Source organism: Sitophilus oryzae, unplaced genomic scaffold (genome assembly GCF_002938485.1).
Source record: "Sitophilus oryzae breed Bouriz unplaced genomic scaffold, Soryzae_2.0 scaffold_1062_pilon_pilon, whole genome shotgun sequence".
Lineage (NCBI taxonomy): Eukaryota > Metazoa > Arthropoda > Insecta > Coleoptera > Curculionidae > Sitophilus > Sitophilus oryzae.
Genome location: NW_022145685.1, coordinates 1,706,453 through 1,721,855, shown reverse-complemented (window position 1 = coordinate 1,721,855; position 15,403 = coordinate 1,706,453). Strand labels below are relative to the sequence as shown.

The following is a 15,403-nucleotide window of genomic DNA, read 5'->3' as shown; positions in this document are numbered from 1 at the left end:
TCCCTAAACGCAAGTGAATTTCTCACTGCGCAAGCGTACATGTCAAACGATACGTTTGCGTCTACGTCTTTGACCGTGCTTTAACTGTCTATTATATATCGGTCACAGTCTCGATCCCGGAATAGGTCCTGAGGAACTAGTTCTTTGAGAAACCAGGAACTAGCTCCTTTCATTCCGGGGTCGGAATACTTCATTGGAACTAGTTCGTTCACACCCAGTGGCGTAGCGTGGGTTAAGGGCGCCTGGGGCAGAGAGCCGCTAGGAGAGAGGTTTCCCGCTCCTACAAAATCCGTCCGCCGCCTTTATAACATGTTTTTGCCGCCCCGCAGGTACTTGGAGTGTCGATGCCCGAGGCGGACCGCCCCCACGTTGCTACGCCACTGTACGCACCTCTAATTTGTATACGATTGATGAGTCACTATAGACAGGAAATATGTTTACAGAATCGGGCCTCTGAAGATGGCTACACACACTACTGCAAGCTTTACAAGCATGCATGAACAATCTTTTGGTACAAGCATGCATAATTTACCTTCAATATAATTAAGCCGCCACACAACATGCATGCTTGAACAAACTTCAGTTTATGCCGCGAAAAAGAAGAAGGAAGTCCGAAGAAAAAGAAGAAGGAAGTCCGCGAAAAAGAAGAAGGAATCCTGAAGGCATTCGTCTTTTTAATAACGGCATCCTTATTGGCTTGGCAGTCAATTAATCTATACTTATTAAGTAAAATTTTGTATGCTGCATCCTTCTTCACCCTATCATGATATTCTGGTGATTTAATTCGCCAAAGACACGGCTGATATTCGTACGCGCGAATAAAATCTTCCAATAATCCTCGATTTTGTTCCATTTCAGATCGCTAGACACGATGGCGACGCGATGTACAAGTCATTTGAGATCACGGACTAAACTAATTGTTTGTACAAGCTGAATACATGTAGTATACACGTACCGTTTTGCTTGCGCAAGCATGGCTTGTATTGTTATTTCTGGGACACCCTGTATAAGAAAAACAATTATTTTTTTAAATTATTTTTTTTTTGCCAAAAAACTCATATGCGTGTTTCAGGGGCCGAAATATTCTAACAGTTAAAATATCTGCACTTATTTCTGGGACACCCTGTATACGAAAAACAATTATTTTTTTAAATTATTTTGTTTGATAACTTTTGCAGAATACTTTCAAAATATTGCAGGATCCGCCACTGTCCTCGAAGAACCGACTTTTCTAAAGAAACGCGGCTCTCCAGGTCGAAGCGAATTTTCTAATGCGACCAGTGACAGGCAACCGCCGCCCCCAGCCAACGCCATTGATTTATTGTTCGTATTTGTGTGTTTCGCGTAAAAAAGGCTTTCTGGCACGTCGCGGCGCAAGATTGATGCTTCCATTTGCAATCTGGATACACGGCCAGACCCTTCACAACTCCTACCAATCCCGAAAATGACACGCCGTTTTAGAATTATTTTTTTATTGTACATACTTTTTTTTTCGCTATTATATTTTAATAGTTTCAAATTAATACTATAAATAATATAAGAAAAATTAAATGCCATCTTTTATTAAGGGAATTTTAATGTTTGCCTCTTTAAATATTTAAAATAAAATTTCAAACAAGGTAGTGTCATCTACGGAAAAATAGCTGTACTACTACTATATTTGCTCCTTTGGCGACATCTATGAACAAGGTACAGAACTTTACACACAGAAAAAAAACTGGGCAGATGTCTATTGTGTGTGCGTCATCTATATCATAATATAAGGAAAATTAACTTTAAAAAAAATAATTTTAAATATTTTTGTTACAATGCTCATTAAGAGTATAATGGATGTTTTTCTTAAATATCCCTAATACAATTTATGATGTGTCCTCTACTGACAAGTAGTTGTATTACTATATTTCCTCCACCAGCGACATCTATAAACAAGGTACGAAAATCTTTACACATACAAAAAAGTTTTTATAGATGTCTACTGTGTTTGCGTCATCTACAGTATGTTCCCGGATTGTCTTTACAAGAGGAAAAACTTTATTATTGACATTTTGAGAAAAATGCATCAAGCTTGATTTTCATGCATCCGTTGTCCGACGATACGTTGATACGATATTAATTTTATTGGTAGAATTTAAAGACTTTCATTGGTTAGAAAATACCGCAGTTTTTAAATTTATTGCATTTTCATGCCTCCGTTTATCGGATATACGTGGGATATACGTTGGTGTTATTTTATACTTGCGTTTCCATAACGATTTTGCTATTTTAGTTATATTTTTTATTAAGGTTAGATTAAATTTGTCAAAAAAGTATCAAAACGACCGTTATCGTATGAACGGGTCCGTTGACGGGCTTTAAAATATTTACGGATGAAAGTGGCGCGAAAACACTATGACCAATCAGAGCACCGTCGGACCATCGTATCAACCGTGGTATCAACGTATAACGATTGCATGAAAATCAAGCTCTAAGGTCGATTCTGTGGGTCGATTTATAGATTGAAAACGGTGCGGTTCGACCCGGGTTCGACGTTGCGGTTGCGATTATTTCTATTGGCTATTACCACAGAATATCTAGCACACTCATCTACTGTTTTCAAATCAACTTCCACAAACGACTCTTCAGTGCTTCTACCCTGATATATTTCTTGAGAAGTGCTTGCTTTAATAGGAATGAATTCTTGAGAAGTGCTTGCCTCAGCTGAACCTAACCTCAAATTAAATTTATTAGTTTTTTAAGTAATGTAATTAAATAATTTAATAGTTTTTTCTCCAGTTAAGATGTACATTTATATTATTACCTTTTACATATAAATCTGGAACAGATCCGTGTTTTAAATTAGTTCTATTATGATGGGTTTTGAATCTGGAACCTTCTGAAAAATGTCGGTCACACACCCTGTAAGTTTTCCGTATTTTGGCACCTTTTGATAATAAATCTTCTCTTCCTACAACTTTAATCCATGTGTGAAGCAACTGAAAATGAAAAAAAAAACATTACTTTATCTGTGTTTCATTGTTTACTATATGCTTAACAATATATAAAGTTGTTTTTTGTTTATAGGTAAGGTTTAACTAAGGTTAACACTAAGGTTTAACAGCTCTATTCTACAATTTAAATCAACGAGCTTTAGAAACTCTTTAAACTCATTTGTAAAATAACATAAACATAGTTGGTTTAAAACGCTAGGGTGTTTTAATATTTAAGTAAATTTGAAAATGTATTGAAAAACGCTTACCTCCTCATCCTTTGGAAATAAGTGCATTGAGATTTCGTTACTCCGTCCTGGACAATTGGGCACACAACAATAAATCACCATTTTGACCAAATCAATGTTTGTAAGTGAAAAACAATAACGTCTATCGCGTGGAAAAATCAGTTTTCTATATAATACACTAATACTAGAACTACACTATACACTAATACTACAACAAAAACATATATACACTAAAGGAAAACAAATTTAAGTAATAGACAGTTAAAGCACGGCCAAAGACGTGGACGTAAACGTATCGTTTGACATGTACGCTTGCGCAGTGAGAAATTCACTTGCGTTTACGAATACGTGATACGTATCTTTACGTACCTTTACGTACGTACAAAACGCAAACGTATCGAGCCGAAGAAATTTCGATTTTCACCCGAATGATGCGGAACGTACAAATTCACAAACAACTCGTTTCTACAACTGGCTAGTAATTAAGTTGTTTCATAAATTTTGGGGCCAGTGTTACAGAACTGGGCCTATTTTATTACAATAAATTAGTATGAAAATATTAGGCATCATAATAAAGTCATTTTGGAATCTATTTAATTAAATGTTAGTTCTTATAGCCAAAATCCATATGAGGATTCTAAAAGATGAAATCTAATAAATAATCATAAAGCTGTGTCTGTTTTCCAATATTTTTTTTTTATTACGAAGAGCATTTTAAGTTGTAAGGACTACTTTCGGTAATAAAATAATTTCCATTTATAATTTTCTTCATTTTTCGATATTACTTTTATAAATTTAATGTGGAATCAATGGAATAATAGATATCCATTTTCAATTTTAAAATTAAATAAATTGTTTCACAAAATAATTTAGAATTACAAATGTACCATTTGCGTTACGTACGTCAAAATACTTGCTTTAACTCTTGTTTACACGACAACGCAACGGCAGTCGTAACGTAAGTTTCTGCGTTACGTGTCGAGAGATACGTATACGTATTGTGCCTTGCTTTAACTGTCTAATATTAAACACAAAGAAAACGGATTCGCAAAATAGACGCCGATATTCGAAAATGGAACGACAAATGACGCCAGACAAGACGCCAAGCCAAATGACACTCTTGACTTGACATCCATTGCCAACCTCAAGAATTGAATACCAACTTAAAATTTTGTTTAACAGCGCCCCTCGCGACTAGTTGAAAAACTAGAGAGTGCCCAGGCCCTAAAGTTGGTTAACTTTTGACGTAAAACGTCAACCGCAACAACAACGAAAAACGAAAAATTTATAATCAACAAAACATCCTGTGTATAAACGAACTTTTTACCGACCGTAACATCGGGCGTCGAACCGCAACGTTTTCAATCTATAAATCGACCTTTATTCATAAAAATTTTTGCTTCTTCTAAAATGATTAATCCCGTTTATACTTTTCCAAATTTCCATACCAACTACATAGATTGCATTTTTCTCATAATGTCAATAATAAAGTCTTTCCTCTTGTAAATATAATCCGGTGACACACTGTATATAGCAATATCCAGATTATTATAAGCAAAAATAACTTATAATATCGATTTTAAATATTGTTGTTACAATTCTCATTAAGAAAATAGTAATATTAATGTAATTTCTCTTCATATTGACGCTATTTAAGCTTGAAAATTCGTTAATTATTGTTAAAAATCTGTCGTTTTAGCATAAATACTACAATAAATACTAGCAGAAGTTCTCTACTGATAAGCAGCTAAAGTATCTTGACAATAACAAAGAGATTTATATTTCTCTTTTATACCGGGTGCGTCTCAAAAGTGGCTCACCCTTGTAACTTTTTTATTTTTTCAGATAAAAAAATCGAGATTTTTGGTATATTAATATATGACATAAATTATATAGGATTGACTGACGTATTCAATTGTTTTCTGTTATTTCCTATTTCACCGGAAGTGACTACAACTTTTGATTTTTAAATGGTACCACAGAATATCTTGCGTAGCTAGATATTCTGTGCTACCATATGTGATGGTACCCTCCGTGTTTTGTTGCTTTATTCGATAGAAAATGACACCCTAAATAGAATGACATATCATATGTCAACTTTTGACATTTTCGAATATGGTTATTTGAAATTGAAACATGCGATTCATTACGACTATTTGACTCGAAATACCAAAAGTGTGTGGTATCAAAAATTATTTGTAAAAAAATAAAGAAACAGGAAGTGGCCGAAAAGAATTGAATACGTTAATCAATCCTAATTTATGTCATATACTAACATACCAAATCTCGTTCTTTTATCTCTGATAAAATAAAAAAGTTGTAGGGGTGAGTCACTTTTCAGACGCACCCGGTATACCGAGCAGCATCTATGAATAAGATTTGTAGCTTACAGATATTTTATTATAATTAGTGAAGTGACTCGCTAGACAATAAAAGATTCCTTGTCTAGGACTCCTTAACTGTGCTCCTGGATTTAATTTGAATTTCTCAGATAGAAATATATTTCTGATGAGGCAAAGGCATTACTTACATAACAAATGGTAATAGCACAAATTTGTCATAATTAATAGTTTCATTTAGATTAAATTATTTACTAATAAAATAAATTACAATTATTACTTATAATTTATTACAATAATTATTATATAGATTTCACGAAGTCTGGTCAATGAGACAGATTTCGACAGACAAACTGTGAATTAAATTCACTACTATCATTGTTATCCTATCCCCTTGTTTCTAACTCAGCAACAAATTTTGTATCAAGAAACTATAATGCACAAATAGAATATAAATTAAAAAAAATTGGGTTAATACCCGATTGTATACCGGGTATTTATTTGAAAGTGGTTACCCTTATTAACTTTTCATTTTTTCAAATAAAAAAACGAGATATGGTTAAGTTAGTATACGACATCAATCACTATTAACTGACTTCAATGACTTTCGGTCACTTTCTTTTTCACCACAACTTTTAATTTTTAAACGGTACCCTCGCTATTTATAAAACGTTTGATGAATAGCATGTCAAGTTTTGATATGTCTTAAAAAACATGTAGGGAAATTTCAATTTAGTAGTCAAGAGCTAGTATTCGAGAAAGTATTTTAAGACGTCTGGCTCTTTGATATATCTTTTAACAAAAGTTTTTTTAATTGAAAATGTCAAAACTTGACATGTGATGTCATTCTATTCAGAATCAAATAAAGTAAAAAAATACCGAGGGTACCATTTATATCAAAAGTTGTAGATATTTCTGGTGAACCAGGAAGTGACAATGAATGACTGAAAATAAATGAGTACGTCCATCAATCCCGATTTATATCATACACTAATAATATACCAAATTTCGTTTTATATCTGGAAAAAAAAAAGTTATAGGGGAAACTTCTAACAGGTATTGTAACTTGTAACAGGTTTTATTCTATAGCTATAGAAAAAGCCATTAAAAAAACAAGAATAAAAAAGATGATATTTTATTTCAAAAGACAATAATTTCGCCTCAAAATTTAATTTAATCTCAAAACATTACAGGCGATTTACTTTCATTTATAAATATACCAACAATTTTGAATGATGCCGTATAGCGAGAAAAAAATTTATATATAAATATACAACACTAAAAGCACAATACAAAAATAAAGAGCATAACTTAACTGATAATTTGTTTCTCAACTTTCGGCGGTGCGGGAGACCCGATATTGTGATTACATCCGGCGGAAAGTCGACCTCCAGCCTCATTGCTGCTTACACTGTTCCTGGTTCTTGCCGGTGTTTGTATCCGAATCTCCTTCCTCTTCTTCATCGTCTTCATCCTCCTCCTCTTCCTCAAAGTCTTCCTCGTCTTCGAGACCCTCGCCCGTGAAGAAGAGCACAGCCCTGGGCACCACTCTCTCTCTGATGTAGTGACCAATCTCGAAATCGCTGGTCAACAAATTACGGACGTCCTCGTCGACGTCTTCGTCCTTGGTGCCTTCTGGAATGGTGGGCGGGGTGAAGAAATTGAAGAAAGAGTCGTTCTGGACGGTCTTGGTGACGACTCTCACCACGCCGCGGCTCTTATGTTTCTGCTTCTTCTTCACTGTCTTCACCGACACGTTTTTGCCCTTGTTCCAGTTGATCGTGCAGCCGGTACATTTGAAGATTTCGGGGCCTTCGAAGCCGAACGGGTCGTCATCGTCGGGCACGCATTTCATGAGGTATTCCTTGGTTAGGACTTTGTTGGTGAAGTATTCGTTAGAAGAGAAGTGGAATTCCAAACTAAAGCTCTGTAAAAAAATATTCTTGTTATTGCACTATACAGTAGGATGTACCACAAAAAAATATATTTTTCTTTTTAGTTAGCGTCAAAATTCATTTAGCATGATGAAAAAAAATTCTGGTAAAGTTTGACCTTTTAATATTATAAATATTAAAAGATATTTTAAGAACCGTCTATTTCCCACAAGTAACACGGGGAAACATTTTTGTTTGGAATTTTATTGGGTTCTAACAAATCAGTGTTTTGTAAAAATCAATACATATGCTTGCAGGAAATTGAACGGTCTTCAAAAAAAGTCTTTGATATGAATTTTCATTTAATCGACTCGTTTGAAAGTTATTAAAGGTTAAAGTTCAACTTCAAATTGTATAACTTTCCACAATTTTTTATATTTTCTCACCAAATGGCTCAAAAACATAAAATATGATATTTTAGGTGTTTGAGCCTTTATTTCATGATAAAATTTGATAGTTTATGTTCATGAGCCAATATTTCGTTATTTCGTGATAAAATATAAAAAATTGTGTAAGTTATCATATAGGATTTGAAGTTGAATTTTAATCTTCAATAACTTTCAAACGAGTCGACTAAATGAAAATTTATATCAGACCTTTTTTGAAGACCGTTCAATTTTCTACAAGAATATGTATTGATTTTTACCAAACGCTGATTTGTTAGAACGCAATAAAATTCCAAAGAAAAGAAATTGTTTCCTCGTGTTATTTAAATGGGAAATAGAAAATCACGATGAGGCACCTCTTCATATTAATAGTAAAAGCTCAAACTTTACCAGAATTTCATCACCCTAAACGATATTTTCACTGTAACTGAAAAGAAAAAAAAATATATTTTTTTTTGGTGCACCCTACTATACAGGGTGGTCCCTTGTTAAAAATAAAGGGTACTTTATTATACAGAGCGTCCCAATATTCCGTTGACATAGAATTACTACGTATTTTTGGAATCAAAATAAGTTCATCGGACACAATTAACTTCTATACAAAAGTACCTCGTTTGTCCGCTAGAGGGCATGACTATATTTTGCTAAACATTTTTAGAAATCAGCTTCAGAAAAATATTTCTTTCCTCAAAAAGTTTGTGCGGTTCGCGCGTTTTTTTTACAGGAGACAAAAAATATAATAGATACTAGAAGGACCATAGGAAATAAAAATCGGTCGTCGATAGAGTCAAAAATATTAATGTAGGGTGTGTATTACTAAAATTTATGTAGGAGTGGGGGTAATTTTCACCTTTCCTGTACTTTTTCTTGATTTTTTTGTGAAAGGCAAATGTAGTTAGCACAACATAGACATCCAAAATTTAATTCAAATCGGAATAACGGTTCTTAAAATATCTAAAAAAATGTGTTTATTTTTAAAGCTTGATTCCCATCTAACGGATAAACGAAGCACTTTTGTATAGAGGTAAATTGTGTCCTATAAACTTATTTAATTCCAAAAATATGCAGTATTTCTATGTCCAAGGGATATTGGGACACCCTGTATAAACGTTGGGTAAGCCAACTATTGTTTTAAAAAAGGAAAGCGATAGAGTAATGAAATTTATGAGAATGTTTCTGAAAACAAATTATGACATATTCTCTAAGCTTTTTTTCTAAGGGGTTGATATAGTCTACCAATATTATACTTAATAAGCAAATTTGAAGAAAAACTTGGAAAATATCGACTTTGAAAAAAAAGCTTGGTAGCCTGGTATATTTAGAAAGTTTTCCTATATCTTTTTCATATAACTTACAAATTTGAAAAAAAAATAATAAGAAAATAAAGGCGTCAGAGGATCATCCGCTCATTGAACTATTATATGATTAAAACTCAAAGTTTTAAACATCTGCTGCTGATGCTAACATGGTTAGCGAAACGCTAGTCCAGTACAAAAGTAAAAGTGTTTTGGTGTATTGTGGTGAATTAGTGTTTCATTGTGCTGTTGTAACACTACAGGTTCCAACCCCCAACTGTAATGTCAGTTATTAAACATGCTGTAATATGTTATTTCTTGTAAACGTAATTATACTGTAAAGTCGAAAAAAAGACGGCGTCCAGTTGGCTGGGAAATGACGATCGATGACATTTCCTATATAAATTTACAAATAAAATGACAGCGATCTTCACTTCACACTCGCTGACGCCGATTTTTTTCGACCATATTGTATTTTTTTAAGTATAGGCAAAAGGACCGTTTTGTTGTAAAACTGAAAACTGTCCTGAACTAGAATTAAGTTCAGATCAAGTAAAACGGACCGTCTTTTCATCGATAGCCAAAGTTTAACTTGATAAGTTTTAATAAGAACTGGGAGTTCTAATAAGACTGACAGGTACAATATTAATGACATTTACCATATTATTTTACAATAAAACCACAGTAATCTTCATTTCCAAGCCACCTCTGACGTCGTTTTTCAAACCAAACAAGACACAAGTATTACGAAGTATTTTTTTGAAGTGAAACTTCTTTACGCGCGCTGGCAGTCCACGTGTTTATCAAAAATATTGATATTTTAATACAAATTTTGTGAGAGTGAGGGTGCATCCACACTATCCTAGAAACGGCGTATCGGCGTAACGACCTTGAAGAGATTTCCAGTAATTCTATTGGCTAAAAATTTTGACAGATAAAATTTCTGACAAATGAACTTTTCAGCCAATAGAATTACTGAAAATCTATTAAAGGTCGTTACGCCGATACGCCGTTTCTAGGATAGTGTGGATGCACCCTGAATCAAATTATAATGCGTAAAAAGCTATTTGTGGCATGTAAAAACTATTTGTTACGCGCAAGAAACTATTTTTTACGTGTAAAAAACAATTTGTTACAGGTAAAAAACGATTTGTTACACGCAAAAACTATTTTTTTTGGGCTCAAAAAAATATTTTTTATTTATTAGTTTTTCGACATTTCAGACTACACTTTTTCAAACATGTCCTTCAAATCCTTCAATTTAATAGCAGTTACTAAGAAGTTTTACTTCAAATATGCGAACATAGTGCATACACAATTTTTTCTGTAATTTTAAAGTGTTTTCTTTACTAAATAAGGGTTTCATTCAAAAACATTGTGTTTGTCAACAGTGGGTAATTATATTTAAGATAAATTATGTAAATGTTTAAGTTCAACAATATGAAAGCATGGTCTCAGTAACCATGGCAACCAGTAACTGGAATAAATTAAGAATAATTTAAACTTCTCCAATACACATTACTCATGCTTGTTATGCATAAATGATTCAATTTAATTTAGGTACCAAAAGTTTTCCACTCAATTTGTAATAGATCTGTCAAATTTTGACACTTAGAAGTAGTACTTTTCCAAACATTACCAAAATTCCAACGTTAAGAAATATTTTTACATGTTAAAAAGAGATTATTTTAAAACTGTTCTGAAAAGAATATTACAAATTTAGACACCTTCATTAAAAATCATATTTAAATCACAAAATTTCTAGACATATTATTGGAATACTATTAAGAACAAACTTGTTTTGTTATCACAGAAATGCAATTTCTGTAAGAAATTATATTTGAATGTTTCTAACTGCCAAAATTAAAATCTACTTAACCACAAGGTACTTTCCAATAATAGGTAGGTGTTTTCATACAAATATAAACTTTACATAATACAGTGTAATTATATTTTATAATTTGATTAATTACTTCATTAATTATTATTCTCTCTTGCTCAATTTCATTAAATCACAATTTGTAAATAAATGTGAGTAATATATTTTTCAAAAACTTCAATTAAGAAGAGGATCATATTGATACATGATAATATATAAAAAAATACTTTGACTGACCTTTGTTTTTCAAAAACATTCAGATAAATTACATCAATTATTTAAGGACTGAGATAATCAAAATAGAAATAGAACTATTTAACAGTTACAACTTACCATAGGCTCTTCCTTGCAAAATGTTTTAATATCTGTGAGATGTTCTAAAATAGGAAAATCACAGGGCTGGACCATTTCAGACAACAAACTACAATTCCTGAATATGGTCAACCAGAATTCTGGAATGCCTTTCACATTATCTGGATCTTCTTTAGCTTTTGCTTCTTTCTTCTCTTCATCAAGCTTAGCTTTTTCTTTAAGTGCATTAGGCAAATCTTCATCGTCGGAGGGCCACTGAGATTCGTCTTCTGTAGGCTCGTATGAACCATTTACAATAGTATTTCTCTTTTCGTATAAAGGAACATATAATCTATGATACTTGCACTCTAAATATTGTACCTCCTTGAAGAATTCAGCTTCGATATTTGTGGCTTCGAGCTGCATCTTTTTCAAAGCTTTAACGCGACGCTTTACGGATGGGGGCAGTGAGGCTAGCAATTCAGAACTCCGTTGAGCTGCTTTGATAGCGGCCATAACGCTGGGAAAATCCATGTTTTTTTTATGACTTTCGTCCACGTCTTCTTCCTCCTCAACAGATTCCAAATCGTCGGGACAGTCGCCGGCTTGATCGTGATCAGTAGTCATTTTCGGATTATTCTTTAACTATAAGATATTAATTAAATTTTAACTAAATAAAACCTTAAAAAGAACAAAGAATATTTGCTATATACACGTGTGCTTGCCAAAAAATGTCAAAAGCAACAATCGAATCACCATGCAAAAAAAATATAACGAAACAAGATAAAGCCTACTTTTATGAAAAATATAGTCTAAATAAAAGCATTATTCACAATAATTAAATAAAATACTGCAGTTTTTCTCACCTAGGCTAGCTAAAAACCAACGACTGTCACACCTGCACTGTCGACAAATCGGCGGCAAAAATAAAAAGAGAATAAAATTTGCAGATGGAGGATGAAGCTCAAATCAAAAAACGTGGAAATTTCGTATCATCTCGTTCATCCTCGGGATGACCACAGAACAACAATGAGGTGCTGATGTCACTCAGTAGCAACAGATATTAAATGAGAAATAGTTATTTATTATTTTTATCTTAATGTAATACTTTAATCATTTATTGTAGTTAAATATAAATATGTTATATTTAAATTTAATAACTTAATAAAGACGGCAAGAACATTGTTATAAAAAATCAAATTGTAGCAACAGTTTCAAAAAAAAAATTAATCGCTCACTGTGATTGTAAACAGTATCTGTGGGCAATAAAAATACAGATTTAATTTGAAATTTTGAATTTTGAAAAGTTTTTTTTAGAGGTCATTGGAATTTGGAATAGTCTGTCCAGTGCCTTCTATTAAAAGATCTTTTAATAGAAGGCACTGGTCTGTCCAACGAGAGAACACATGAAAGTGACAGATTAACAATGTATTAAAAAAAAACAATACAATTTGAGAATATATACCAATATACCTATACCTACTTACTTCAATTTTATAGATTTAAACATAATTTAAAACTGTAAATGGATGAAAAGGGTTGAAAGAAATAATAAAACTCATGAAACCTTATATTTGAAGTTATCTTAACTTTATTGTGATTTTGTAATACAATATTGTAACAAGATGGATTCCTTACAGTTTTATTATCGCTAGTATCACAATATCATATAGTTGGGCGTTTTGTCTTATATTTAAACTAAAAAAAATCTTATCACTATATAACAATTTTTGGGGTATATCTAAGTTCTGGAATTCACCATTAAATAAGTATTAGGTTTACAATATATACCTATAGGTCATATAGCATCATAAAATTATTTTTGAAATAAAATTAAGTCACTGAGTGAGATTCTTCTGGTGAAAAATTAAGTACTTTCATTAAATTATAGATAAGTACTGGGATAAAAATACCATAAGAGAGAAAAAAACGGCGTCAGTGTTGGCTTGGAAATGAAGATACCTAGTAATTTTATATGCAAAAATATATTTAATTTCAAAACCAAATTGATGCCGTTTTTTTCGATCATAGTGATATAAATAAAGTTCAATTGTTATGATCAAGTGACGGTTTGAATAAGTTACAAAACAATAGGACAAACAATCCATTAAAAATGACCCTTTGGAAGACAAATAGAACTATCCAGTCTCATTTTTTTAAACCATCCATATATTCAACCATTTTGTTTAGAGAAAAGATTATTAAGAGAAGTCTTTATTCCTAATAAGGATATTGCAGCATAATTTCTTTAAAGTTATTAAAATCACACTAGGCTTTATAATAAAAACAGAGTAAAATAAAAGACATAAAAAGAAAAGAAAATGTACAACTATAACTAAAAAGAAGTGAGCTTTGAATAAGAACAATGTACAACACTCAAATAATCTCCAGATCAAGAATTACATCATTACATTTCTCAATAGAGATAAAAAATAAAGAGATGCACTTTATAGTAACATTTAGAGAGAGTTTAGCTATAAGAATATTATACTATTGTATTATTATAATATTGTATAAAGTCAGTTCAACAAGCCAAAGACTTTGACAAACCAAAAAATGACAGAATCATGTACTCTGACTTCTGAATTTAAATGACAGAAGTTAACTGCCATTGTCATGTGTTTTTAACTGAACAAACTTTACAAAAGAAACAGCATATGATTTTGACTAAGCATAGCCAAAAAAAATACAGAAAAATCAATGTCTAATTAAAATGACAGAAAACAACACTTACTGGACTCTACTTTTGAATTTCAATAACATAATAAGTAGCTGGCACTATCATCTATCCCATAATCGAAAAAAAACGGCGTCACACTGACTTTCGGAATGGCAATAGATGATATTTAGTCTTGAACCGACCTCTATGTATAAAAAAAGAACATAAAAATTTGTACAAAATATTAAATTATTAAAATATATAGGTAGCAAACTTACAGATACAAATCTATTACAAAAAATATTTTCCTGAATGTTACAACAAACCTTATATTCTTTTGTACCGTATGATCGAAAAAAAACGGCGTCAGTGATGGCTATGAAATGAAGATCGCTGTCATTTTATATGGGAAATGTCATCGATGTTCACAGCCATCGCTGACGCCGTTTTTATTCGATCATACGGTATTTAAATATTAATCTTTGACAAATGTAATGTCAATTATTAACTGTATCCATCAACACATATTCATAGATTCGATTGTCGTTTCAAAAGCCAGTAAGACGCTATTTTTTTATCATACTGTATTCTCTCAAATATACTATAGACATACAATACCGGGTGTTTCTCAAAAGTGACCCTATATCTTTTTTATTTTTTCGATTTAAAAAACGGGATTTGGTATGTTAGTATATGGCATAAATGAGGAATGATTGACGTATTATGTTCATTTCCTGTTGCACCGGAAATGACTGAATGATTTTTTTAAACAGTACCCTCGGTATCTTTTACTTTGAGAGATCATGACATTTTGAATGACATATCATAAGTCAACTTTGACATGTTCAATTAAAAAATAGCAATTTAAATTTCAATCTAGAGTGCCATAGCCATACACCTAACAATAATTTAACTTGAAATACCAATATGTGGTATCAAATTATTAGTAAAAAATGTTTTTTTTGCAAATATGCTAATCAGCCACCCTCGTTCCATTTGAAAAAATTTAGTTATGATTAAAATTACGATTTCGGAATTTTTCAACCGACCAGGAAGACACGAAGAACATTAGACGATCAAATCTATTTTTCCAAAGCTCCTTGATAAAAAAAATATGGTTTTAACACAGCCATGGCACGTTAAATTGATATTTGAAATGTTATTTTTTGAAAAAAGATGACATAAGAAAATGTCAAAAGATGACATATTATGATGTCATTCTATTCATAATGCCAGTTTCTATCATATAAAGTAAAAAACCCCGAGATACTATTTAAAAATAAAAAGTTGTAGTCATTTCTGGTAAAACCGGAAGTGACCGAAAGTAATTGAATACGTCAATCAATCCCAATTTATGCCATATATTAACATACCAAATTTCGATTTGAAATCTGAAAAAAAAATAA

At 32.0% G+C, this 15,403-nt stretch overlaps 2 protein-coding genes across 2 annotated transcripts; both read right to left on the bottom strand.

Annotated features, from left to right (window-relative positions):
* Window positions 1-1,532: 1,532 nt before the first annotated feature.
* Window positions 1,533-4,888, bottom strand: LOC115878423. The gene is made up of 5 exons (XM_030894936.1): window positions 4,118-4,888; window positions 3,236-3,444; window positions 2,798-2,972; window positions 2,561-2,703; window positions 1,533-2,012 (listed from the first exon to the last, which is right to left on the bottom strand). Exons 2-5 carry the CDS (start codon window positions 3,314-3,316, stop codon window positions 1,920-1,922), a joined length of 492 nt encoding a protein of 163 aa, XP_030750796.1. The 5' UTR covers window positions 3,317-3,444; window positions 4,118-4,888; the 3' UTR covers window positions 1,533-1,919.
* Window positions 4,889-6,707: 1,819 nt separating this feature from the next.
* LOC115878413 (nucleosome assembly protein 1-like 1-A) lies at window positions 6,708-12,355 on the bottom strand. The gene is made up of 3 exons (XM_030894932.1): window positions 12,205-12,355; window positions 11,381-11,983; window positions 6,708-7,480 (listed from the first exon to the last, which is right to left on the bottom strand). Exons 2-3 carry the CDS (start codon window positions 11,963-11,965, stop codon window positions 6,950-6,952), a joined length of 1,116 nt encoding a protein of 371 aa, XP_030750792.1. The 5' UTR covers window positions 11,966-11,983; window positions 12,205-12,355; the 3' UTR covers window positions 6,708-6,949.
* Window positions 12,356-15,403: the final 3,048 nt, after the last annotated feature.

Excerpts from the sequence above, each read along its gene's own strand:
- LOC115878413 (XM_030894932.1), bottom strand. The coding sequence starts at position 11,965 with ATGACTACTGATCACGATCAAGCCGGCGACTGTCCCGACGATTTGGAA. Across the intron at positions 7,481-11,380 it reads TTTGCAAGGAAGAGCCTATG|AGCTTTAGTTTGGAATTCCA; the intron begins GTAAGTTGTAAC and ends ATTTTTTTACAG.
- LOC115878423 (XM_030894936.1), bottom strand. The coding sequence starts at position 3,316 with ATGGTGATTTATTGTTGTGTGCCCAATTGTCCAGGACGGAGTAACGAA. Across the intron at positions 2,973-3,235 it reads TATTTCCAAAGGATGAGGAG|TTGCTTCACACATGGATTAA; the intron begins GTAAGCGTTTTT and ends TTTCATTTTCAG. Across the intron at positions 2,013-2,560 it reads AGTGTGCTAGATATTCTGTG|ACAATCCGGGAACATACTGT; the intron begins GTAATAGCCAAT and ends CCTCTTGTAAAG.